General features: G+C 38.1%; 2 protein-coding genes across 3 annotated transcripts; both read left to right on the plus strand.

The window, feature by feature from the left end:
• The first annotated feature begins 322 nt into the window (after positions 1-322).
• On the plus strand, positions 323-18,142 carry wdr35 (WD repeat domain 35). 2 transcript variants are annotated; one of them, XM_084381956.1, is made up of 28 exons: positions 323-745; positions 851-968; positions 1,761-1,832; positions 1,981-2,073; positions 2,158-2,286; positions 2,489-2,622; positions 3,296-3,461; positions 3,563-3,708; positions 3,933-4,058; positions 5,537-5,722; positions 6,080-6,115; positions 6,222-6,282; positions 7,629-7,773; positions 8,216-8,285; positions 8,749-8,802; positions 8,921-9,030; positions 9,153-9,372; positions 9,480-9,560; positions 9,925-10,061; positions 11,087-11,290; positions 11,962-12,108; positions 13,266-13,398; positions 13,514-13,624; positions 14,739-14,903; positions 15,226-15,366; positions 15,533-15,689; positions 17,171-17,411; positions 17,656-18,142. In XM_084381956.1, exons 1-28 carry the CDS (start codon positions 722-724, stop codon positions 17,804-17,806), a joined length of 3,558 nt encoding a protein of 1,185 aa, XP_084238082.1. In that variant the 5' UTR covers positions 323-721; the 3' UTR covers positions 17,807-18,142. The 2 variants fall into 2 exon arrangements, with proteins under 2 accessions (XP_084238082.1, XP_084238083.1); XM_084381957.1 differs by lacking the exon at positions 6,080-6,115.
• Positions 18,143-19,960: 1,818 nt separating this feature from the next.
• On the plus strand, positions 19,961-25,071 carry LOC311273770 (delayed-rectifier potassium channel regulatory subunit KCNS3-like). The gene is made up of 2 exons (XM_084380983.1): positions 19,961-20,019; positions 22,555-25,071. The coding sequence occupies exon 2, from the start codon at positions 22,617-22,619 to the stop codon at positions 23,916-23,918; it is 1,302 nt and encodes a 433-aa protein (XP_084237109.1). The 5' UTR covers positions 19,961-20,019; positions 22,555-22,616; the 3' UTR covers positions 23,919-25,071.
• Positions 25,072-27,591: the final 2,520 nt, after the last annotated feature.

Genomic DNA, 27,591 nt, shown 5'->3' on the forward strand with positions numbered 1-27,591 from the left:
AGCGGCTCAAAATTCTCACTTGTAATGTTTTGCATTCAACATAATTAAATCCAAAATTCTATTAAAATGAAGTTTTATTTATATTCATTGCTGGTTTATTAGGCTTTTTTATAATGTAAGACAAAGACAACCATGCGAAGCTAAATAAAGCAGTGTTAGCTTTTCCATAAAAAATGCAATATGAAAACCAAATTAACGGGCTATTTTAGGTCAAAGGGACGGGACAATTCTTCAAGAGAATGCCTACCAGAACGCTATCACGAAAAACTACAACTACCACAAAGACCCTAAACCCAACGCTTCCGGTTTATGGTTACCACGGGAGACCGAGGGAAGCTACAGTCTCTTGAGTACTGGAGTCGTCCAATACGGTCAACGAAACGTCGAATTTAACATTTTTTCCAATACATTTGCTCACGTTTTTCACTTTAACCAGTGTCGACTTTATCATTTATGAGGCTGCATTGAACTCTTAGCGTCTTTGGTACTTGGTAACTGTCGCTTTTAGGCACGTAACTAGCAAAGCTAACGATACAGGCTAACGTTACATTCACCAGATCGAGGCCTATGATGTGTCTAACTGGGTTGAAAAAGTTAGCCCACTTTAGCTAGCTGTCTAGTTTGCTAATTAACGTTAGGTTAGTGTCTGGATATGTTAACTAGTTTATCTCTGTTTTAAGCAATTCATTTAGCATACATATAGCCTAACGCAACCACCACCATGTTTATCTACCTCAGCAAGAAGGTGAGTCCCAAACACCCTCTTGCTCTCTCTTATCTGTCAGTATGTCATGTCAGAAATGTTAGAGCGATGGTTAACAGTGTGGCTTCAATTTTCCGTGTTTTATAGATCGCTATTCCTAACAATATCCATCTGAAATGCGTGTCCTGGAACAAAGATCAAGGCTTCATTGCCTGTGGAGGAGACGATGGTCTTCTCAGAGTACTTAAACTTGAAACCCAGACAGGTAAGTTCAGGGGATGGAGCTAACAACCTGCACAGTCCTGGTACAGTTTAATGATTTTCAGGCTTTAGACTTATATTAAACATGTACCGTACAAATAGAGTTGTTTGATAGAGAATTTCTTTACCGTGTTAAACTGCGATATACTGGATACAAAGGAAACCAATGTACAACCTAAAATGACCAAAGTACTGTCAGTCATGTCACTAGCATAAAACTGAAAAGCTTGTTGATTGGTCAGAGTTACTTTCTCATTTGTTAGATTGTCAAAACTTGATGACATAATACTAACAAAAATATTATATAAGTGAAGTCCTATCCCCTGGCCAAAAGGACAACATGTGTGAAATGGGTTATAAAAAGTCCACTGCTTACCCATAAACTGATGTTGGCTGGGCCTGGTTACAGTGTCAGTGGCACTGTTAGTCCTTGTTTACGTAAAATATTCTATTGCTTTTTTCACCTTAATCTAAAACAAGAACTGTAACTTTGAAGAATAATATTGATGTTTATCTGTAACAGTCAAGGCTGTTATGTAATATCAATGTAATAGGGATTTGAGGGATTTTTTTTTTTAACTCTGTAAGAAATCAACTTTCATAAGCTTTTTGGCTGTGTTCTGGTACCTCAGTGTCCCGTCGCTATAAGTAGTTGGACGGAATGACTGTTATTATTTTATTAAACCAAAAGAGAACAACACCAACAGTAAAGTTAAAGAAACAATTAAAACAACTGCTTTAATTGCTTAAATGTTATTGAAGTTCTGAGCCTGATCTCTTTTTCTGTTATCTGCAGATGATGCCAAAGTTAAAGGCCTTGCTGCCCCCAGTAATCTGTCAATGAACCAGACTCTAGAGGGACACAGTGGTAAGTTATATTCAGTGGTTGTCAAACCTATCATTATAGGTTAGTAACAAGTAGCATTCACAAAATAGAAGATATAGTTTGGTGGTGAAAGGATGTGGAGCAAGCCATTGGAAAGTGATCTGACAGTTTGTGATTACAACACTTTCAGGTGCAGTACAAGTGGTCACATGGAACGAACAGTATGAAAAGCTGACAACCAGTGACCAGAATGGACTCATCATTGTATGGATGCTATACAAAGGTGATAACTGCCGTCAAACAAAAAATAGAAGTTGTCTTGTAATAGGTTCGGCTTTCATAGTTGTTTGTCTTCACCCCTCCGAAGGTGCCTGGTACGAGGAGATGATTAACAATCGGAACAAGTCGGTGGTAAGGAGCATGAGTTGGAATGCTGACGGGCAGAAGATCTGCATTGTGTATGAAGATGGAGCAGTCATTGTTGGATCTGTAGACGGTAAAAACAGATTTATATTGTGTTTGCTTAGAGTTGAATAAATGCTGATAAATCACAATGTGTTTACAATACAGTCAGGGTTTAGCATAAAATCATTAAGGCTCTCTTGACAGGGATTGCTCTGTTCACATACTGAGGGAATGAGTACAAACATGTACAGTGGGACAAATGCCTTTTTTTCCCTCTTTTTTTTTTTCCGTAGGAAACCGAATTTGGGGAAAGGAGCTTAAGGGAAATCAACTTGCTCATGTGGCATGGTCGCCAGACAGCAAGATCCTCCTTTTCGGCATGGCCAACGGGGAAGTACACATCTATGACAATCAAGGAAACTTCATAGTGAGTGCATACGTTTAAGTTGAATAAAAAATGCTGAAAAGGTCAGTTCATCTCAATATGTACCAGGGCTAGGAACGGTATTATGATTAGTAGTGCTGTATCGTAGGCAACTGGGCGTGTTTCAGTTTCTTGCAGATGTTTCACCTCTCATCTAAGAGGCTTCTTCTGTTCTGACTAACTGGAGGGGAGTTGCAGGCTTTTAAACTCTGTGTGGGAGTGTCCTTACAGAGTCGTTAAGGACACGTGTGAGCTCCGAGTTTCAGAGTCGTATACCTGCAATATTTTCAGAATAGCGATATAAAAGTATTTGGTCAAACATATTGTAATGTTTGATTTTGTCGCCCAAACCGAGCATTTATGAAGTGCTTTTGAGTTGATTTCAAAATGTAGAGATTAATATTGTGTGTATAAATGTGTCTTAATGAAGGATTGTGGTGCTACAGAAATGCACGGTCTATGATTTATATTCTTCAGATGTAATTGAACAAGCTAGTTTGGGACAGATACAAGCCAAAAGCACATTATCATCATTATTATATTTATGTATTATATATTAAATGCAAAAATCACCAATCCAACTTAAATTGTAACTCACATCACTATGGCAAAGTGATTTTATACGTATTACATTTTTTTTGCATATTGTTCTGCCCAAATTTGTGTTGTTTTTCAGATGAAAATGACCATCAGCTGTCTCACCAATGCAACTGGAGCTGTCAGTATAGCAGGTATCCACTGGTACGCGGGGACTGGGGGCTATGTGGAACCGGACTGTCCATGCCTTGCGATCTGTTTTGACAATGGAAGATGCCAAATCATGCGCTACGAGAATGATGAAAGTAAGGAAAACAACTTCTAAACATGCAGTATATTGTCTATTTTACACCTCAATGAAAAGTTTGCCAATATTGATAAGCTATGCTGCTGCCCTGTTCTTCAGACCCAGTGTGCATTGACACTCTGATGAATGTGGTCAGTATCCAGTGGAATCATTGTGGCAGTGTTCTGGCAGTGGCTGGTTCTCTCAGAGCCTCAAATGTGGATAAAGAATTCAATGTGGTGCAGTTCTACACTCCATTTGGGGAGGTGAGGGTGAAGATTTTGTCCCATCACAAAGTTTTATATATGAAGATAAGGTATATGCTATCTAGCATGCAGGGTTTCTCTCACCAACATATATGAGACTTCACAGAATAATATACATAGAATGGACTGAGATAATAAATAATACAATGTTTTATTTGCTTTTTTCTCTAAGACAGGTACAATTTCAAATTCTGCACTTAAAATTCTTTTTGCTATTTAAACAGCATCTGAGAACTCTAAAAGTTCCTGGAAAGCAGATGACAGGAGTTGCCTGGGAGGGAGGAGGTCTGCGTATTGGCCTGGCTGTGGACTCCTACATCTACTTTGCCAACATAAGACCTGACTACAAGGTAAATGCCAACACTTGTAGCTTGTAGCTTGCTTTTATTACAGTATTTGGGGAAGAAACAATTCTTGGAGACACTCGTATACAACCGAAAACCAAACTTTAATCTGGTATAAGTTTAAAACACTTGGCCGCAAACTACTATGTCAAAAATATCGAAATATCGATCAATATTGATGCAGAATATTTTAAACTTTTTCAATACTAATTTTCCACAGTATGGATACTGATACCAGCTGTGCTTTCTCACTCTCTCCCCTTCTCAACACACACACCACTGCAGTGCCCACATAGGCCTGCCCCTTCCCACTCTTCTGACTATGGTCAGAGGTGAATTACCTTAAATACTGTTGTGCTTAACACACAGTACACAAGCCTTTTTATATTTATCTTTTGATGAAAATCTAAAATTGTATTCTCTCAGTGGTGTGTCAATTGAATATGGTATCAAGTCTAAATATTTTTCAAGGTATTGTATCAATTTTAGATTGAACACTCAGGGTATTCATCATGACAGAGTTAATAAAAACAGATTAAGGCAGACATTGTCCCATATAGCAACATTGATCACAAATCCAAATATGTCACATTAATTTTGGTCAGCCCCATGTGTCCATAAATCCGTTGAGTGTTTAGATTAAATTGGGGCAAAATGTGTCTAAAGGCGATGTAGAGTATGTCATAAAATGCATGGTTTGCTCATAAAGGCACACACTGGAACTGGTCTACTGCAAAGACAACACCTTGCTTGTAGGTTCTGTCCAAGTAATATTTGGTGGTATTTTTTTTTTTTGGTGGCATTTTGGTTAATTTGGTATTTGGTGTTGTAACACATTGAAATTGACCACGTAGTAACCATATTATTCCTTTTTTAAACAAAGAGGGTGAAATTAGTCATAGTAGAGTAATAAAGTCCTTGGGATCACATTTTTTTTTACACTGACAGATGATGCAGAAGTTTGTTTTGTCTTAACTGATGTCCTCTTTGGCGATTGCCAGGATAGTCAATGTTGACCCATACAATTGTATAAATAAAATTTGTCTTTAAAAGATGACAACTCTTGTAACAGGGTGCTAAATTCTCACCTAGAGTCCAAAGGCTTTTGTGAACCCATATCCTTCTGGTTTTCTTTTTGTTTCTCTGTGTAATGTAGAGCAGAAACAGGTCATTAATATCTATTTTCCTAACCTGCTGACAAAGATGGAGTACTGTCTACAGAACGTTATCGTTCCTCAGTGTAGATGCTCACATCTTAATCATTATAGTTACTGCTTAACATTTAATATTGATAATTTGACGTCATGGCTCTTACAGTATTATTCAAAAAACTGTGAAACTTAACCTGAAAAACAAAGCCTGTAATTTAATTCTGACAAGGTTTTGTTTTTTTTTAAGAAATCATGTCTTGTATTTTATCATATTTCTTAAGTATAGTCTACACAAGAGTTGAATCTCACCAGCTTCTTTCTGCCTCTTTAAAGTGGGGCTACTGTTGCAGCACAGTGGTGTACGCCTACACAAAGCCAGAGCGACAAGAGTACTGTGTGGTGTTCTGGGACACTAAAAACAACGAGAAGTTTGTCAAATACGTAAAGAGCTTGATGTCTATCACTACCTCAGGGGACTTCTGCATCCTAGCCAGCAAGGCAGATGACACCCAGCCTCAGGTACAAACACCTCCGGATTATCTGTCCTGACATAGCAACACATTCATTTATTCAACCTTTATTTAATCTCGAAGAATCATGAGGGCAAGCCCTCATTTTCAATGCTACAGTGAGAGGAAAGCAAAAAAGGACTTGTAACGATCTGTAAAACATTGCAGGTTGACTTGATTTGCTAGTTTAATGTATGACTCATAGATAAGCTTATCCATTGCTTTTGACATATCATCTCTAACTCTTACATACAGTAGAAAAGATACAGTATAGACAGCAGAAGATACAGAGTGAGCTGTAATAGTAAGGATCACAAATGTTTCTCTGCTATTTTGCCTCCTGTTTTTCAAATTCATTGCCACACAGGAGGAAGCTGAGTTAGAGTCTGGGAGGCATGCAAGGGTAATGTACAAATTAAAAACACACACTCAAGATGAGGACTATTGGTTTTGATAAAGGATCATGAAATGACCTGGAGAATAAGGTTGCACTACTGTGTGTTTTTCAGTATGTCCTGATTCTGTGCAACTCCATTGGGACACCACTGGACTCAAAATACATTGACATTGGTAAGTTTATACAGTCAACAGAGAAATAGTACAGGAGTGAAATCTTCATATTCAGTAGGTTGATCAGACTCCCAATTTACCATAAGGTTGGTGTATTTCTTCAAGCCAATGTGAGACATCACACGCTGTGTATAGAGAAACATTGGCTGGCATTCTGCCACCTGCTGCCCACATGGGCCCTCAGCATCCTATAGCAAATAGACAGTTGAGCACTTGGCCTCTTCATATCTCACAGATATTCAGCATTCTGTCTCTGCTTGACATACTGCTGAATGTTTGCTGAGAAATTCAGGCTGAGACACTTTAAAGTCTGCAGATTTCAAAGCCTCTGTGGTCTGCATGGGTTTTTAGAAACCCAACCTTGGTAAATAATAAGAGAGTGAGTTCAATTGAGTGCCTTTTTGGAGGTGTCTCCTCATGAGGGCTCAGACTAGCCAAAGTGTATCTGTTTGAGAACACTATATCGTTGTCTTGTATTTATCCACAAAGAAAATATATACATAATTGTTCAAAATTCGAAGTTAAATAAAAGATTTACAAAGACTTATTTGCCAGATTTTGCACTGAAGTTTTGTACAGTTCCCTGTAAGAGAATGAATTTGGTTTTATGTAACTTTTCTCCAGCTAAATAAAAGGTGAAAACATGCTCTTTATGTACGGAATGTATACTGTATGTACTGAAATTATGGATTTAGATCAAAATGAACAAACAGAACGTCCTCTCAATTTGTGACATTGGTAACAGACTCCTACGCTTTTCATATTTGATGCTAGAAGTTAGGCTCACGCATGATTCACGAAATTGCAAAAATAAGAGATGGACAGAATTGATATATGGGTAACTCCACTAATTTTACACATTTAAGTGTGTTAACAGGTATTGGGGAGTACTAATGTGACTTATAGTAGATATGTGAAAAAAGTATTAAAGCCTTTTGTGGCTCCAGAGGAAGCTGCATGTAATCTTAAAAAAAGTCCTCTAATGATGTTAATCAGTCGCTAAGTTGCATTGTGGGCAATGTAGGCACCAGGTTTTGAAAAGAAAGAACAAAACAGAAGATTCAAGAAATTTAAAAGGCAATATCTCTGGTTTTGCTGTATTGATTTTGATTTCTTTTTTTAAACTGTCTACATGTCCAACAGTGTTATAGGAGTGCAATGCTAGACCAGTGGACTGCTTTTAATTGTTTTCATGTATGCATTAGTACTCCCCAAAACCTGTAAACACACTATAATGTGAAAAAGAAATGGTGGAGATACCATTTATGCTGCTTCCAAAGCATAAAAATGATATACACTCTACACTGATTCTCATCTTGAAGTCTGTCACTTGTCTACTTGATCAGATCCACTGTTTGTCACCATGACCAAGACACATGTGATCGCTGCATCCAAAGAGGCTTTCTACTTGTGGCAGTACAGAGTGGCGAAAAAATTAACTGCTCTGGAGATCAACCAATTGACGAGAACTAAGAAGGAGGGAAGAGAAAGGTGAGGTTTTTTTGGACATTAGCACAATATTAACAGTATAAAGGATCCACTACTCAACTGGATGTCATAAGGAGTGTACTTAACAAAGCCAAGTAGTGGGTGGGGACAAAATAGACAAACGTCAGAACTTACAGTCAACATCAAAGAGATCATGGAAAGTTACAGGGAGGCAAGATAACCACAAGGCTGGATTCTGTGAGTCAGTGGATGAAACCTTGGGTTAACTGGCTCACTGTTTCAGTGTAGGGTGTTTGTACTGCCAGTGCTGTGAAAAGGATTCATTCATCTGAATCAAATGCCATTGAGGTTCCAAAAAGGCTGGGCATGACCTAATGTTCTGCCAGGGCTATCCTCACACCTGGACCATAGTTCACCTCAGTGGAAGGACAACAGTTTGTCTGTCTGGCTACCTCTCATTTGTTCTCATTTCTTGCCTTTCTAGGGTCTACCACATTGACAGCAATCCTTCTGGAGCCACTGACAGTGGTCCAGATTTTGCAAAAGCCTTCACAGTAAGAGACATTTTACCCCTTAAGTTGTACAGGTTTTGTAACATCCAGGCTGTAGCACAAAATAAAAAAAAGACTCTACAAAGACACTTCTGAGCCTTTTTTGCACAGTTTACATATTTTAATTCAATAAGTTTATTTGTATCAGGGACAATGTACAAAATAACATTACTCTACTCTACTCTATGTGAAGCCTTTTTTGTCTTACTGCATGAAAACAAACTCTTTCAAAGGGTTCAATTCACTGGAACTGTCTTGAGCCTCACTTTAGTAATATTTGAAGTTTCTGTATAAAATGGATAAACTAAACACATAGGTAGTAAATATAACTAGGGAATATAACTAGTATTAATTTAACTTAAAATAAATGATCAGCTCACAAAGCAATACATTTAATCACAATGTAGTATTTTTTTTACTACAGATGAACTGTATAAATTGTAATGGTTCACCTGTTGTTTTTCAGGCAACTCGAGATCCCATTTGTTGTATTACAGCAACCGATAAGACCCTGATTGTGGTATGTACATCATAGGAACAATGCAATAAAATGAAAAGTTAAATAAGACTAAAACATTGTGTGTGTGTGTGTGTGTGTGTGTGTGTGTGTGTGTGTGTGCGCGCGCGCGCGCCTACAGGGCCGTGAGTCTGGAACCGTCCACAGATACAGCCTCCCAAATGTTGTTCTCATCCAGAAATACACTTTGAACAACAGAGCCTACTATCTGTCATTGAACTGCAACTCCAGGCAAGCACTGATTGGTGTTATCCAGATTAGAAGACGTCACAGTTTGTCAAATATGAAAGCTGTTGAATTTTATGTTCATGTTTGCAGTGCTGTCACATAAAATATAATTATTATTTTCCTAGTCGTCTGGCTGTAATCGACATCGCAGGTGTGCTGACGTTGTTGGACCTGGAAGTTCGTAACTCCACAGACGACAGCACAGGAAACCATGCATCTGCAGGAGATCCATCCAAGTTTGAGCGCAAGGATGTTTGGGACATGAAGTGGGCAAATGACAACCCTGATTTGTTTGCCATGATGGAGAAGACCAGGATGTATGTCTTCAGGAACCTGGACCCAGAGGTGAGTGCTGAGGTCATGATTATGATTATCAGCTGGATTGTCTTGTTGATACGAAGTAAGGATTAAGCAACTGTTGCAATAATGGTTTGTATCTTTAAAAAAAACAGGAACCAATCCAAACATCTGGGTACATTTGCAACTTTGAAGACCTGGAAATCAAATCTGTTCTGCTTGATGAAATCATGAAGGTAAACATAAAAAAGCATTTAAGTTGCTGAAAGTTATCCTAAACATAAGCACTTAGGACATATCACAAGACTTATTTTCTCATAGTTTCAACTGAAAGTAAATATCCTAAAGCAGATGGATTTACAAAAATGTTGACATATTGTTGACTTATCTTGATGTTACCCTCCTGTTGACTATGGTGGTAACAGCTGATTGCATAATGACAGGAATTCATACATGGTGTTGTTAACAGGCTCGAAGAGATGCTTTTCACGTAACTGGAACTTTAAAGTATTCACCTTTAAACATGTTGAAAGTGCTCAAAGGTGCAGTTCATATTTGTTGATTTAATCAAACACTTAGTTATGAGATTTTGCTCAACAGGATCCAGAGAGGCCTAACAAAGACAATCTCATCAACTTTGAAATCCGCTCCCTGAGAGACAGTCGTGCATTGATCGAAAAAGTGGGGATTGAAGATGCCTCACAGTTTATTGAAGACAATCCACACCCAAGACTCTGGTAAATGCAACATTTTAATCTTTAGTTTTAAATCAGCATTAAAACATGGTTTTAAGTTTAAGGGCCCTATGTTTAAGAGCAGTGACAAAGTGCTAGGTCTTGGCAAGTGCATCGAAAGCACACCAAAATACCACACAGAGTAGCAAAGCGATGTTCAAGGTCAAGAAAAGGAATGGTCGGAGTGCTGCTTGCGCTTGTTGTTGCATGACCATGAAAATAACACGCTAGTTTTGCTAGTTAAAAGCTGACATGTCTATATAGATTAAATCACTGTCATGTGTCTTTTGTCAATTGTTGGCACTGTCATGTGTCCTTGTGGGTTATTTTGATGAAGTTTGTCTGGCCATCTCTACTCATGCAAACAATCCATTTCTCTTCTGGAGTTATTTTCGTTGCTGGTTAAAAGCTGAGATGTGTATGTAAAGGTTAAATCACTGCCATGTCATACAAAGCAGATAAAATCAAGACTCAATTAATCATACTCAAGGAATTCCTTAATTGCCTGTTGGACAGAAGGAGAAAAAAACATTTTCAGGTTGGTACTAATTAATAGCTCCTGCCCTTCAATTTTTCATCTGTGCATACACTTTATGCTGGTGTTGGAGGAGGATAGCAGAGTATAAGAGATTTATGGTAAGTCTTTTAAGGAAGCCGTGTGATTGCTGTAGCGTATGTGTGTTCTCTGATTGATGTGTCAGTTCTTGCAGCATCCCTCGAAATCTGGCAACAAAAAAATAGCCCTTCCTATTCTGTGAGTCAGTTCCAGTCTGTGACAGAACTCTCATAGAGTTCTAAAGTTGTGAAGTTTGACACAGATAAATTGATTACAGACAATAATTTGGTAAAGACCGCTTACAGTACATATTTAGATTGATTAAATAGACTTCATACAGCTTAAGTACCAGTTTAAATCAAAATTATTCATTTTCAGAGGGGTTGTAAAGAGTTATGCATACACATCATTTCATGAAGCCTCTCTGGTGATAGTTTCTAAGCGGCCCCTCTCTCTGTTTTGAACCTTGTAGGCGTCTGCTGGCTGAAGCAGCCCTTCAGAAATTGGACCTGAAGATGGCTGAACAGGCCTTTGTACGTTGCAAAGACTACCAGGGCATTGAGTTCGTCAAGCGCCTGGGCAACCTGCAGAGCGAGCCCATGAAACAGGCGGAGGTGGCAGCTTACTTCGGCAGCTTTGAGGAAGCTGAGCGTATGTACCTGGATATGGATCGCAGGTACATTTAGCCTTATTTGTCAGGGCATATTCGAAGATCAACTTCAGATTCGAAGTTGACATCAAAACTTACACTAATGAATTCAATTACTGTTTGCTTTTGCTCATTCTGCTGTTTTTAAAGGTCTCATATTGTAAAACGTGAGTTTTCTATTTTTTAATTTTATTATAAAGCAGGTCTGTGTGCAGTAAAAACAATTAGAAAGTGTCAAAACAGTCAGTCCACAAGAAATGTAACAACCCATATTCAGAAACTGTGCCTATAAACGAGCAATCAGGACTTTTGTAAATTTGTGATGCCACAACTGTAAAGTCATGTCTCAGTAATGCCCGCAGCACACCTATGGTTGCAAAAACACCAGCAGAGTGATTCAGAAACACAGTGGGCGTTACCTGCTCAGGCCTGTGAAAGCTCACCAATCAGAGCATACTGGGCTTTTCAGGAGGGGGGGTTCCTTAAAGAGACAGGCACTAAAACAGAGAATTCAGACAGAGGGTAATTAGATGTGCTGACGCAAAGGACAGTACAAAACATGCAAACATTTTCTGGTAGACACCTACAATACAAGTATGAACTTGAATATGGGCATAATATGGGACCTTTAATGTCAGTTTTACCTTAATGCCACTAGTGTTTTAGGCATGGTCTGGTGGATGTTTTATTTCTTATAGGGACCTTGCCATCAGCCTGCGGATCAAACTGGGAGACTGGTTCAGGGTGCTCCAGCTGCTCAAATCTGGTTCTGGTGACTGTGATGACTCTCTACTGGAGCAGGCATACAATGCAGTTGGAGACTACTTTGCTGACAGACAGAAGTGGTATTTAAACTTTGTTTACCCTTTCTCTGCTCGTTTAGTGTGTTTAGTATAGAAACAAGGTCTACCCATTTTAGAAGTTTTGTAATATGCAATATTTAAAAAGATTATATAATGGTATATTTATCCCACCTGAAAAATGTAATGAATTCCCAATAATGTGATAAGGCATTACATTATTGGTAAAACATTTTATTAGAATATCAGTCAGGACATTTTATTACATTATTATTATTATTATTATTATTATTACATTGCAGTTTTGTGTTTAATTACATTTTCGATCAAGTGAAAAGTTAAAAATTATATTACATTATTTGGTGCTACAGTATTATAGATGCTAATAAAGGATAGGTGAACTTGCTGTCAATTCTGTTTTGCTCCCCATATCCATATGTACATTGAAAGAGCTAGAGCTAAGACCTTCCTAACATGTTTCCAGTGTAAGTGATGGAGGACAAAATCCTACCAAACCTAAGCAAAAATGCATTGTGATGTTCAGCTGAAGCTAATATGAGACTTGAGCAGTCTGAGTTAGCCAAATCAAGTGTGTATCTTCCAAAGTTACCATCATTTGAGTCATTTTAGATCTTTTGGACACAAGGAACAGTAATAAAGAGTGGATTTTGGATAAGATACACACTTGTGTAACTGATAATTTTAAAACCTAATATGTGTATTACAACTATGTGCGTAATTATTATCATGTGCAATGGTCCTCCTTGGCCATATCTGTAAGTAAAAGACAAATAGTGTATATAGTGTATAATGTATATGGGCTTATTATTGTTATTATTTTTTCACTTTCTCTTTATATTATTCTATTTTTGTCTTGCTTGTTCTGTTTTACGTTTTTTATCTATAACTCAGTCACTGTTGTTCCCTCTGCCTATGACTCTTAAACTGTTGTAACACATGAGTTTCCCTGCTGAGGGATTAATGAATTCTTATCTTGTATTAACTTCAGTTTAACTTGAAAATTAACTAAGTAATTACACAGAATGGAGACTGTGGGTTTTGTCAACAATCACTTACATTGGAATAGCATTAGGCAGGGCCCTAGGGAATTAGAACGGCGACCAATAACTCTTTCATAGGATTTATTGGCATGTGAGAATTGTACAAAGACATTCAATATAAATCCTCTGTTCTGTTTCAAGGGTCAATGCAGTGCAGTACTACCTTCAGGGTCGTAACCAGGAGAGGCTGGCAGAATGCTACTATATGTTAGAAGACTATGATGGCCTTGAAAGGCTGACCGCTTTGCTGCCAGAGAATCATAAACTTTTACCGGTGAGCCATGTGTTCCACTTGACCAAAAGTAACTCTATGATCTTTTGTTTACATAGAAGTTGCAGACATCCGTGACTCTGAATCTGAACTACTCTACTGTATCTCTGTGTTGCAGGAGATTGGACAGATGTTTGCCACTGTGGGCATGTGTGAACAGGCCGTGAATGCCTACCTTAAGTGCAACCAGCCCAAAGCTGCTGTTGACACCTGTGTCCATCTGAACCAGGTGAGAGACGTATGCAAACCCTGTGGCACCAGAGTTTCTGAGTGACACTCTGAACACATACACACTTTGGTAGCTGTGGACCACAGCAGTCTCTGTGGCACCTGCTGTCCTCCCCCTCCCATCCTCCTCCTGAGTGATATCTAGCCCTAGAGTGTGAACTCTGCTCTTAAACTATGCTCTTCCAATGTCAGTTTTAACATTTGGTTCGAGAAAAAATGGTTTGGTTGGACTCAGCGAGAACGAACACAGTTGGCTGTTGTTTAAAGGATGTCACGTGTGTGTATTTGTCACTGTATTAATCCAAAAGGAGAAATTGTTAGCAGACCCAACTTCCTCCCTTCTCAGTAGCTTCCTTTTTGATGTTGTGTTTTTGACAGTGAAATGAATAGGCTGTCACTTTCACTATTTCCTCTTAATCTTGCAAAATACAGTGGCTTTTTGTGTCATCTAACTGTTGTGCTCTGACTGTAAGTGAGATGCTGTGGATTGTTTTCAGGAGGGTTTTAGTACTGGAAGCCAGAAATTGTTTTTTCTATTTTTAATTAATAGTCAACTATTTTGATCATTGAGAAAAATTCCAATTATTAAATGTGAATAATTTCTGGTTTCTTTACTCCTCTATGATAGTTACTAGCATACCTATATATCTTTGGGTTGTGGCAAAACAAGACATTTGAGGATGTCAACTTGACATTTGTCACCATTTGCTGGCATTTAATACACCAAACAACCAATGTGATTAATTGAGAAAATAATCCACAGATTAATCAACGATGAAAATAGTCGCAGCCCCAGTCACACATCATGCTTGTAGGGCTGCCCCTTAAAATCAGATTTTAAATGAGCGCAGAAAAAATCTACACTTCCATAAATGAATGTAAAAAACAGCCTTCTAGTGTCAAACTGCACAGACATCATTCTTTACAGTGAAGCTCAAACATTCAACAGTAGAAAAAAAACATTTTTGACAGGAAGGGGACTTTAAGTTAATGTTGCATTCATAGGACTAACTATTATGATCATTACTCATGCATGTAGCTTTTTAAATACAGTATTTATCAAATTAATCTCAAATAATAACGCATATTGTTTTTGAATGAATGTTTTCTCCTAGTGGAACAAAGCGGTGGAGCTCACCAGGACCTTCAACATGAAGGAGATTAAATCTCTTCTCTCCAAATATGCTTCACATCTACTTGAGAAGAATAAAACTTTAGAGGTGGTGGAACTCTATCGGAAAGCCCACCATTTCCTTGATGCAGCAAAACTCATGTTTAAGGTGGGTCTAATGTATGTTTGCATGCTCATTACTCTGACCTCATGACAAGTGTTCAGTATTATGTGAGCTTCATTCAGATAAATAGCTTCCAACTTTAGTATTAATAAGACCCTGCATATTAATTATATCAAGTATTTTTGAATAAATGTGAGTCACACTTGGGGCCTTATTATTGCAGGCCATTTTTTATGGAAAAGTGTTTAAAATAGATATTTTGAAACGATTATGAAAAAAAAAAGAAGAAATCTAATATGTAACCAGTTGATTTCTGGAATTATGTGTCTGTGGGCGCATACCATGGAATTTGTGTGTACTGTTCCAGATAGCAGATGAGGAGGCAGAGAAAAGAACCCGACCACTGCGGGTGAAGAAGCTCTATGTGCTGGCAGCACGTCTTGTTGAAAATTATCACGAGCAGGTGAAGACGTCACAGCAGAGCAAAGCCAAAGGGAAGAAGTCTGAGGTAATACATTACAGTTTAATTTGTACAAATATTGTGAATGGCCTGTTCTAGAGCTGTAAAAAGTCAAGATTGTATTTTAAATGTATAAAGACATCATATAGTGTTCGTACTGTATACCAAATACTAGTCCAGTATGCTGTGTTAATCCTCTATTTGCTGTAATTAGGCAACATTTGCACTTGCTGGGCTGCTTGAGGAAGATGCAAACTCTTCAGACAATCGTATTGTGGACAATGCCTGGCGTGGAGCAGAGGCATATCACTTTTTTCTTCTTGCTCAGAGGCAGCTGTATGAAGGCTACATGGAGAATGCCATGCGCACAGGTACACCATCACATGCACTTCACTTTATAGATAGGGATTTAGTATATGAGTTATTATTTAGCTCACATAGAGTATTCCCTCATTTCAAACTGTCACTTGGAATTATTTTTGTCCCCACAGAATGAATAATCAGTAAAAGGTCTAGTATTTCCCAGGTTGTCTCTCCACACATTGTTGAAGTAGACATTATACTGACATGCAAAGCATTATGAAATTTTATTAGATAGATAGATAGATAGATAGATAGATAGATACATTCAAGTACAAATACAATCAAAATACAAGGGCAAATATAGAAACAATAATGTACTATATACAAAATACAAAAAACAATAAAATACTATATACAATAAAATGCTTTAGTTATAAAATAAAATAAAATACTGAGGTAAATTAAATAAAATGCTGAGGTATCAAGTATAATTAAAATATAGTATAATTTGTGTAGATAAATAGGCCTGCCATTAGTCATTAGATCAATATGCTTATTAGCTTTACAGACTAGTAAATGTAGGGAAAGCACCTGGACAAACTGAAGAAAGTACTAATTTTGTCAATGCTCTGGCTGTCATCTCAGTTAAAGCATTATTCCACAGGCTCCTATTTCATTTTAGAACCAAAGGCAATACTGCACATGGCACAGTATAATGCTTAACTTTTAAAACTTTGCATCCCTCTTAATGTTTAATGTCATCTGACCGACGTCTCTTTACAAATGTAAATCTAAGTTGCAGCTTATCATAATATGTCAAAAAGACTGAATTTGTTGACAGTAGGGCTGTTATGATATCAGATTTTCACTACATGATTTCTGTGGCTGAACATTTTCATGAGAACAATATTATCACAACAGCTATAGAAATTTTGAAAAAAAATGCTATCAGTTAGATTCGTATTTGTCTTTGTTTACTGTGTGGTTTCTCACTTTCGGAGCAAATAAATTACACTGAAAATACAAATTTAAGGATAACTGTAAAAAAATAAAAAAGGTTACACAAACACTTACACTCAATGAATAGTGAAAAGGCAACTACCTGTAGATGAACTGATAAATCCAGCTTTATTTATTGCCTCTTTCATTTATTGTGCCCCTTGGAAGAGAAATGATGTTGAACAACGTTGCCCAAAAACAGCAAACAAATACACAAGTTGAACCTAAAGTCACCTGCATTTCTGGCTAAAGCCATGTTCCTGCTCACTTGTGATGATGGTTGACTTGGAGCTGAGCTGCATATTGTTGCTGTCAAAGAAATTTGACACCAGATTTAGAGATACATGGTTTTGATTTGACAGCGACAATATGCAAAACATGATCCATGCAAAACAGGTTTCATCCTTCATGTGAGGCCACATATATATTTTTTATGGTTTACACTTCCCTGTCCTGTCACGTAATAAAGTCAAGTAAGTTTCTTATAATAGACACAACCAGACAGAGTGGAATCAGTCTAACTATTCACTATTCCTCTCCATTTGTAAAGCCCTTCACCTGCGTGAGTATGAAGACATCATCCCAGTGGTGGAGATCTACTCTCTGCTTGCCATTTGCGCTGCAGCCAATCAAGCCTTTGGCACATGCTCACAGGCCTTCATCAAGCTGGAGTCCTTAGAAAATCTGAACCCTAAACAGCGGCAGCTTTACGAGGATCTGGCCCTGGAGATCTTCACAAAGCACACCCCTAAGGACAGCCACACGCCGGTGCTGGACGCGTCATCAGTGGGGTGAATGTTTTTAAATTATTAGTATTAAAATATGAACCAGCAGTGGCCATCGCAAGACAGTTTCATGGAGATGCAGTAAACAACCACCTACTTTATTCTTTATCCTTGTTCTTAGGCTTACTTAAAAAATAATAATGTGGTCTGTGTTTTAGTCACTAAAATGGAAATTTGACCAACAGGCCACTCTCTAAAAACTCCTTGTCTTTTTTTTTACTCTTCTAATTAAGTATTTTTCCCCTCTTAGGGCGGTAGGAAAATTACCCACGTGCATTGTGACGGGTCTACCGATCCAGGAGTACCAGTTCTGGATGTGCAGTGTGTGTAAACACTGCGCTCTAGAGCATGAGATCCGCAAATACAACTGCTGCCCGATGTGTCACAGTCCAGTCTCATAAGAACACTTTTGGAGGGAAAACCACATTTCAAATCATTGTTAAATACTTAAGCCCACATTCATTTACATTTTTATGAGAACAAAAATGATTTACTTGTAACAATTGCTGCACTTGGTTTCAACTTAATGCTTAAAGTTCTTGAACAAACTATGTTTTTTAAGAGGTGTCAACAGTGAAAACATAGCAAAATATGTGTTCAGTGAGCTTTACCTTATATGTGTTTTAATATTTGAGCTATTTTTCTTTTACCCTAAATGTTGTAAAATTCATGATTTTTTGTTATCTATTTTTATATGGAAGTAAACAGTGAATAAACAGTCACATAAATATAAAAGTTTAAAATGTATTTTGATTGGGTTTGTTTTGTTGTTTTACCTCTTTATTTCGTGCTGCCTTCTTGACCACTGTACATGATGTGGAAAATACTGTTACACAAAGGACCAATGACTTTAAATCCAATTGCTTACCAGCAATCAATAACCACACTTAGTGCTTAACAAATAATTATCTAGTTGGATGGAGCTGCAAATACTCAATCATTTGCTGTATCCAACTTCTTAAATGTGAGGATTTGCTGCCTTTATTTGTCATTTATGATTGTAAATGAGTCTTTTGGTTTTGGACTGTTGGTTGGAAGAAAGAGGCAGACTAGACGATTTATTGTGAAAGTAAATGGTAGATTAATCAATAATAAAAATAATCGTTAGTTGTAGCCCCAGTGCTAGAACTCTTCAGTACCTCCAACCAGATGAACCTCTTTAAGAGGGGTATGCCTTGAGCTCTCCTGGGGTCAGTTTGGTATATAATGAGGTCACAGTTCAAAGAGGAATTTGCTTCTGTTGTGGTTTTAGGGCAGAAATTTTGACCATAAACATTGATTGCAAGGTGGATATTTCACACAACACTAACCTGCCTTTGATACAATCTTCTTCTGCCATCTACAATCAGTAAATGGCACCAGTGGGTAGGCTGCAGCATCATTGTGTAGAAGTTATTTTTAATCTGTTTCATCTGACTGTTTAGCTTAGGCTATATGGGGACATTTTCTGTTACTTAGTATGCATTGCAGTAAGAGATCATATTGCTGTTCATTGTACTACAGAGTCCTTTGGTAGACTACTGCGGCTTGATTAAGCTTAATTAATACTTGCATTGACTGACAATTACTTTTTTGCTGGGCTGTAAGGATTTTTTTAACCGACATTAGGAGACAAGCATGATTTTTAATTTTACAGCATCACAGTGGGGTTCCTTAATTTTACTTAACAGCCTTAATTCTGTTTTTAGGTTTTTGAATTAATTATAGATAATAAAAATTATACTCCTTGTCCACATATTTTTTTCAAAACTCATATTAAAAATACATACAACTACTGAGTTTTTGACACTACCGAATCTTTTAACTTTGCTTTAAAGGGCAACTCCACTGATTTTACACTTTAAAGTGTGTTTACAGGTCTTAGGGAATACTACTGCACATGTGAAAAAAGTAGTATGAAGCTTTTTTGTGGCTGCATGTAATCTGATGAATGACCAAAAGCAATGCCACACTAGGTAAAGGGTCACTCCTTGCAAGCTGCATGTATTCAGATAAATTGCTTTCAGTGTGTCACTTTGTGGCTAACTTGCATTGTGGGTAATGTAGGTGGCAGCTCTTGAAAAGGAAAAAGTATGTGTGGGATAAAAGACAATACCTCTAGTTTTGCTGTATCGACTTTTATCATTTGTTTTTGAACTGTTATTTTTAACAGTGCTATAGGAGTAATGCAGACCAGCCTTTCATTGCGCCTACATTACCCACAATGCAACGTAATACAATTACATGTGAAATTACCATTTCTTTATTTAGTACTTTTCATGCCTTTACCCCCCTCTGCTTTATTCTGTTTATTTTGCAGCATCCACGAATAGGACTGCAGCAAACGAGACACAGAAAGCAGGTTTATACTTAAAGAATAATGTCAGCCTTAAGCATAAAATATTTACGGTGATAAATTGGTCACACCTTGGACACTGGTAGCACATTACACATCAAAGTTGAAATGTGCTGAAGGAAACAGGCTGTTAGTGTGGAATGGTGTGCCGGCTGTGTGATCACCTGTCCCGTTAGAAGCCGCCCCTCGCTGGACTCAGACAGACACCACTGCGTTAAGCTGACTGCACAGTCACAGCTACAGGACGTCTGCGCCGCCGGGACAACACATGGTACACAGGTACGCTGCTCTAATCATTTCCTCCAGTTTCTAAGTTAATATAGAGATACTTCAACAGTCAACATTCCTCTCTTGCTGTGACCGTTGACATTTTAATTTATGCACGATTTTCTGAGAAATTGGTGCAAGTGAAGATTGTCCTTGCAATTGTCGCACAAAGTCAGTTTACTTCACTTTGGATCTGTACTTTTTATGCCTCCCCATCGGTGCATGTTTGTCCTAAAACATTGACAACTTTAATTGCTGCAGGAACGTGTCAAATCTGACCCTGGTTTGCCATTTCCCTGCAACTTGAAACGCTATATGGCCGTGCGTAACACAATACAAGTAAGAGAGATACTCGTTTTAGAGCTGACACAGCAGAAGTGACAGCAGGTAGCCTACTTATGACATTTGGCGAATACAAAGTCAGTGTTTGCATGTAAATGTTGGCCACACTATGTATGAAAAAGATCTATTATAAAGACAGGAAAGGTGCACCCATATCATCCACAGTAGTTTCATGTTCAGACCATTGGTAGATAACACACGCAGTTTAATGAGCCATTTGGTATCTTTCTGTTGCAATTTTACACATGTAATTGAAAATGTTAAATAATGTTCATTGCATTCAAGTGCATACTGTAGAGTACTGTCATACAGTGATGTAATGTAACTAAGTACATTTATTCAAGTATTGCTACTTAACTAGCCTCACATTTTAAGGTAATTGTCCTTTATGGAGTATATTTACATATTTTGCATCTTTATACTTCCAGTCCACTTTGGAGGCAAATATTGTACTTTTTATTTTACAAAATGTATTTTGATAACTTCAGTTACAAGTTACTTTGTACTTTTTATTACCTGTATTTTTTTAGTATTATTTTTTTATTAATCCAATTTTAAAAAAAATATTGAATATTGGATCCAGTACATGTAAAATGTACCTTTACTTACTTGTACTTTTGACACTTAAAGTGTAACTCTCGCCAAAATGCAGCCTAGGCTTTTTTTGTGAATGTACCCGAGTCAAACCTTTGTGTAAAAGCATAATTACGACAATAAAGCCACTTTTAAGATTCACCGTAGTTTCGTTTTTGGGTCAAAATAATTTTCAATTGCGTGCTAGGGGCAGCTGTATGTTAGCATCAAAATCAAAAGTTTACATAACATGACGTAACATGGAGCTTTCTCCTCCATGTTACGTCGCACTCGGGGATCGACGCATCTCGACTGGAAGGACGGTGGCGAGCGGAGCAAGCGAGTGCTAACATGAGTTGTTCAAAAACCTTCTTTTTAGTAAACTCTGTGTACACAAACAATGTTCTCAATGCTCGTGTTCCTGTGGAGAGACCCTGGTGATACTACGAGCAAAGTTTCATGTTGTCTTGAGTCTTCTTAGTGTTTTAAAAATAGCGATTTTGATGCTACCATAAAGTTGCCCGTAGCACGCAATTGAAAATGATTTAGACCCGAAAATGAAACTATGGTAAATCCTAAAAGTGGCTTTTTCGTCGTAATTATGCTTTTACACGAAGGTTTGACTGGGGTACATTCCCAAAAAAAGCCTAGGTTGCATTTTGCCAAGAGTTACACTTTAAAGTGGCAACAGACAACTTTTCCCCCCTAGCGTCTCCAAGTGGTATTATTGTTAGCACCATTGGGTCAAAGACAACTGGATCATTTCTGTTTTCCTCAGAGTCACAAAAAACAACAACACAAGACCAAACATGAGTTTATTCAATCATTTAGTCCAGTATAGAAATGAATCGGCAGTTAAACTTACTTTTCCCGGGTGACCGTGTGCCCGGTGGCTGTCATAATTGTATAGTGATAGCGAGAAACGCCAGTGACTTCATTATTCTATATCCATTACTTTGTACAATCAAGATTTACTTCATAATGATACAGTGAAGCAGAAAACTTGTCAATTGCCAGTTCAAGTACATTTATTGCCAGAAATGTACTTTTGATAATTAAGTAAATTTAATATCAAATACTTTGAGACCTTTACTCAAGTATTACCCATATTGGTGAGTATGACTTTTGGGTACATTTTTCAGCACTGCTGTCATGGCACTAACACACATTGTGACATACTGTAAATAGAAATATAACCATATATTTTCAGTGCCTGACTAAAACATTTTTCTTTAATAAGGTTGTCACGATTTTAAACTTCAATATACTAGTATTAAAAAACGATACTCAATGTGTGTTTCAATAGTCAAAAGAAAAACAGTCCGGAACACAAAATAGTTATAATAATAATTAAAAAAAATGTTTTTACTACTTTTTGAACGATATTGAGTATTGTTTTTAACGTAGTATTGTAAAAAGTATCAATGCATCGATACTTTTGACAATTTTAATCTGTAGATTGGAAATAAAATCCTACCTGAGATGCTGTCATTTATCCATTCCACTACAGAATGTCACAGAAACCCAGATGCAACATGATACTTGCACAGCTCTGATGTAATGTACTTCACTGTGATCAAATGACATACAACTAAGTGTGAAGTGTGCTAATTTCAGTGTCTTTGTGTGCAGGCGACGAAGCGTCTGAGACTTTCCTCAAAGACAGCTGAACAGCACCTAGCAGCTGCTCCATCATGGTGTATGGACAGATCCTTCACCGGCACAACCCTGATGAGTGCTTTATCAATATCAATGTTGGTGGTTTCAAACAACGAATGGAGCACAATGTTTTGAAACGATTCCCACAGACACGTCTGGGTCGCCTTGTGTGTTGTAGCTCCAAAGAAGCAATCCTGGAGCTCTGCGATGACTTCAGTCCTTCTGAAATGGAGTACTACTTTGACCGAAATCCACGTTTTTTCTGCTACGTTCTCAACTTTTACCTCACAGGCAAAATCCACCTGGTGGATGGGTTGTGTGTTGTCTCATTTGTTCAAGAGATTGAGTATTGGGGCATCAAGGAGCGCCACCTGGACCTCTGCTGCAGTAACAAATACTATGAACTGACGGCACTCGCTGAGCATAAGAGCTGGGATCAGAGGAGCGATGAACTACAACTCCACAGCTCTGCCTCATCTGTCGAGGAGCTGTCAGCTTCAGAAGACAACATAGAAATGTTTGAAGGTTCCTGGTGTGCCGATGTCCGCAGGAATATTTGGATCCGACTTGAAAATCCAGGTCACTCCACTTCAGCCAAAGTGATGGCTGTAGCATCCCTAAGTGTTGTCATTATCTCTGTTGTTGCCATGTGCATCCACAGCATGCAAGACTTCCATCAAGTGGATCTCAATGAGAAGGAGATTGAAAACCCAGTGCTGACTTTCTTTGAGAGCTTCTGTGTTCTGTTCTTCTCTGCAGAGTTTATTCTTCGTTTGGCTGTGGCACCATCAGCCAGGAAGTTCATGTACAGCCCTCTCAACGTTATTGACATAATGTCAATCATGCCCTTCTATGTCACAATAGTCTGTGATATAACGGATGAAGGGGACAACACAGACCTGGGGAATGTTGGCAAAGTGGTGCAGATCTTGAGGTTGATGCGAGTGTTTCGCATCCTAAAACTCGCCCGCCACTCATCAGGTCTGCGCTCTCTTGGTGCTACACTGCAACACAGCTCCCGTGAAGTAGGGCAGCTGGTGCTTTTCTTGTCTGTGGGCATTTTCATGTTTTCTGCTCTCATTTACTGTGTAGAAAAAGAATGTCAAGAGTCAGAGTTGCAGAATATCCCCATAGGCTGGTGGTGGGCTACCATTAGCATGACTACAGTGGGCTACGGAGACACATTTCCTGTTACGCTTGCTGGGAAGCTGATAGGAACCCTATGCATCATCTGTGGGCTACTGATTGTGGCTCTGCCCATTACTAACATCTTCAATAAATTCTCCAAGTTCTATCAGAAGCAAAAACACATAGATAGCAGACAAAGCAATAACTGAGCCCCTCCAGAAAAGTACAGGGGTTTTCTAAAGAGTTCCAGGATGTCCTGATAAGTTTTAAAATGTGACAAATATGTTTGCGGCTTCAGACATGAGTTCAACATTTTGGGAAATCTGCTTTTCATCAAAGAGTTAAATGAAAAGATAGATACCATTCTCATGTCTGTATGCTAAAAATGTAGCTGGAAAAAAACAGCTGTTATCTTAAATTAAAGCTTAATAGAATGCTGCAGGGATGACATTTTTCGTTGGATTTTAGATTATTGCAGTAAATCATTTTTGTTCAGCAAGATCATCTTGACAGATGAACACCTCTTTTATGATTTCTGAAGCTTAAATAAAACCATAGTAAAAAGCTAACGTCAGGCTATAGGCTAAACAAACAGACAAAAAGTACATTATGGATGCGTGACTTTAATGTCACCACCACTAAGCATCTCAGCACACTATACTATACACAATTCAAATTGATCAATCCATGAGTTGTTAAGTTAGAGTTAGAATAGTTTGTAACTAAAGTCTGTATGTTAAGACGGAATAGTGAGTAGATGAGGTTCTGTGTTCTCCCCTATAATCTCTCTGTAGTGTCATTCAGCTACATGTTAGCAACTGCCTTTTTTAAGACACTAGACGCTTTTTAATTCAAATGTGGGGTAATTACTTGAGTATTTAATGTTGTAGAACAAAACATGAAAATCACTTAAGCTTGTGTTAAACACAGACCTTATTTCAAGCATTTAACCGTAAACTCATTCGTAAAACCCATGTAACACAATTAATTGTTGTTGGGATTAATATAATGTATTCAGATTAAACAAAAAAAGATATAACGTGTTGAGTAAGGTTTAGAGGGGCTAGTAGGTGGATTTTGTTGTTGTTCTTATGGACAGAGCCTAGCTAGCTGATTTCCCTTGTTCCAAGTATTTATGCCATGCTAAGCTAACCTGCTGCTGGCTCCAGCTAGATAGTTTGCATAAGTCTCACATAGTGTTGTGTCAGTGCTGAAGAAAGGCCTGGCTACACCAATTCTCATTGTGATGTAGGGGTATAAACCCTCTGGCCTGTTTGTATCTATTTGAGACAATCGTCTTGGGTGGTGCTTAACCCAGGATGCAGCGAGCATGCCCCTGCATGGCTTAACCCCCCCCCCCCCCCCCCCCCCAAAAGAAAAGGTACAGTAAGAACTGCTAGCCTGTTTTTGTACTGTAAGGGTTAGGGTAACTTGCCATTTTCAGCATATAGGTTGCTATCCAGGAGCTTGTTGTTTCCTGTAGAGGAGGGGATTGTGGAAACATTAACACACAGAAGAAGAGGAAAATGCCGACTGAAAGTAGTCACCCTATATCTCACAGTCTACATCCAGTGAGTCAGGCTAGTGTAAGCTATGGGAGAGCTATCAACCTTTAAATCAAAAAACAAAAAACTGCCAAAATGTCAAGCAAATGTCACACTTCATTGACTTCATTTAAAGGATGCACAAGTCAACACAAGTGTAATACCCTGTTTTCAAGCCATTAAATGCATTATGAAAGTTTTACTGTAACAGACCAAGTTACATTAATTGTTGCATTTAAAGCAATGTTTTTTAGAATTTGAGCCCACTGACGAGATATGACAAAGCATTGTGTAGTTGTTAATGTCCTTCATGCAAGCTTGTCTACAATCCTGCTGTTGCACTCCACATCTGCTATTCATCCACAAGTCTTGAGTGTCAAAAAGCTTGTAATTGCTTAATCCAATCTCTGGGCTGTTTGTTTGGTCATCAGTGTAATGAGTTCGTAATCAATGTTCCTGGGACAACAACAGTGAAAGTCAATAAAAGTACTTACAATGTGCTGAATTCACAATTCTTCCCACAATATGTATTGAGCTCCTTAAATCGGAGAAGAATAAACTGGACAATGAAGCTATCTGTCTGTGTCTGTCTTACTATCATTAGCAGGTGTGCAGTTTTTCCTCCATGCAGCTGTTTACGGGTTGTATTTCACATTTCTGTTGAATCTGTTTGCAAGCTTACATTTAATAGTGCTGTCATTTAATGCACCTTGCTGCAGGTTCCTCTATCAACAGTATCTATGTGTTTAATCTCTTATCTCCCCCACAGATAACAATGTGCTGATCAATGAAAACTGACCAAATATCCGAGCTTTGGAGCTGCCCTCCAAAGAATGCCAATAATGTAGGCAACACGAACATCTCTCTCAGGGTAATTGATTTTAAGTACAAATCGTGGACTCAGTCAGAATATTCTTGCTGGCAGCTTATCATTTTACATTGATGGTATTTTGCAGATATCAGATGTCAGGAAACTGCTAAGTAGCTTGTGGCTTCAGCCCTTAAGTAAAGGTCTACGTCAGCACCCAGGGGTATGGTCACCTTCTGTGCTCGGGGCCTGCCTTCTGCCTTTATGCTCAAAGTCACACTATATTGCACTCTGATTTAGTTCATTGCTAAGTGAACATCTCTGTCAGCAATTTCTGTGGTCAGCTGAAGGACAGCCACATGGTTCTACACCGGGGCACAGAGATAGTGTCTGTGCTGCTGGCAAACTATAGTCACTAAAAGAGCTAGAATTATAGCTTAAACCTGCAATTGACCCCAATGACACCCAACAAAAAGATTGTTGGAAATACTTTGCTTGCAAAAATTAAAATATGCCATAGCGTTTGTTAAACTAAGCTGCTGCTCAGACTATTTACTCTATGATATAATTAAGGCCACATTCTTAAAATAATACATTTTTATTTAAAACTGGAGTTCATTTTATCTCATATATTTGTCCTAACACTACTGGTTTAATTCCCACGCAGCATTTTCTGTTGGGAATATACCTTTGTTTACATTCACAGATAACACTTTTAAAGGGGCAACCAAAATTAGGAAGAAAAAAAGTTTTGATTTCATGTCCAAGATGTCTATGTATTATGTTGCAGAGATATCTACTGAAGTTAGCATGCTAATCTGCTAGCCAGCCTGTCACTTCTCCAAATTCCACTCCAAGCTCCCAGTCTGGACCACTAGCTGATTCGGTGTGAAATCCTTTGGCGCTCTTGCTCTGTTAATAACTTTCAAACATAAATGGTAGCTAAAGTAAATGTACTAAGTTATCTTAAAGCAGGAGACAAACATGGCACCTAATAAATGCTAATGTTGATGCCTGCAAGTGGCCAGAAAATCAATTAATTATGGACATGATGATGAATTGTGATCGACAGCTTTATTTTTTCCCTCTGTCCATACTGGATGTGATTAAATGTGATTATTGATGGAGGACAAAATCCACAGTCCTTGTTCTGTGTAAGAAAACAGTTCAAAGTTCGGCTGATGTTGATGTGAGGCTTCATCAAGTGACAGTCTAAGAAAGTAAACAAATCGCCTCTTTGTGTTCATGTCCTTCCACTGCATCTCAGCAGGGAAACAGTCTGACTGTGAAATACAAAGAGGGAATTTTGCAGTGACAACTCTGAAACAGTTGATTTTATTGATCAGACAGCTGAAGCTAGATATTATCTTTATATTTTCAAAGAGTCAGGACTGAAGATTTTTTTGATTTTTGGGTATCATTCCCAACTTGCCAAATGCTGACGCATTGGGATGGAGGTCAACCCGACCTACAATTCCAAAGCATCAGTATTTGAGACTCAAAAATCTACTTTCTTATAAAGTGGACATT

This window comes from Pagrus pagrus, assembly GCF_965226575.1.
Source record: "Pagrus pagrus genome assembly, chromosome: 18".
Lineage (NCBI taxonomy): Eukaryota > Metazoa > Chordata > Actinopteri > Spariformes > Sparidae > Pagrus > Pagrus pagrus.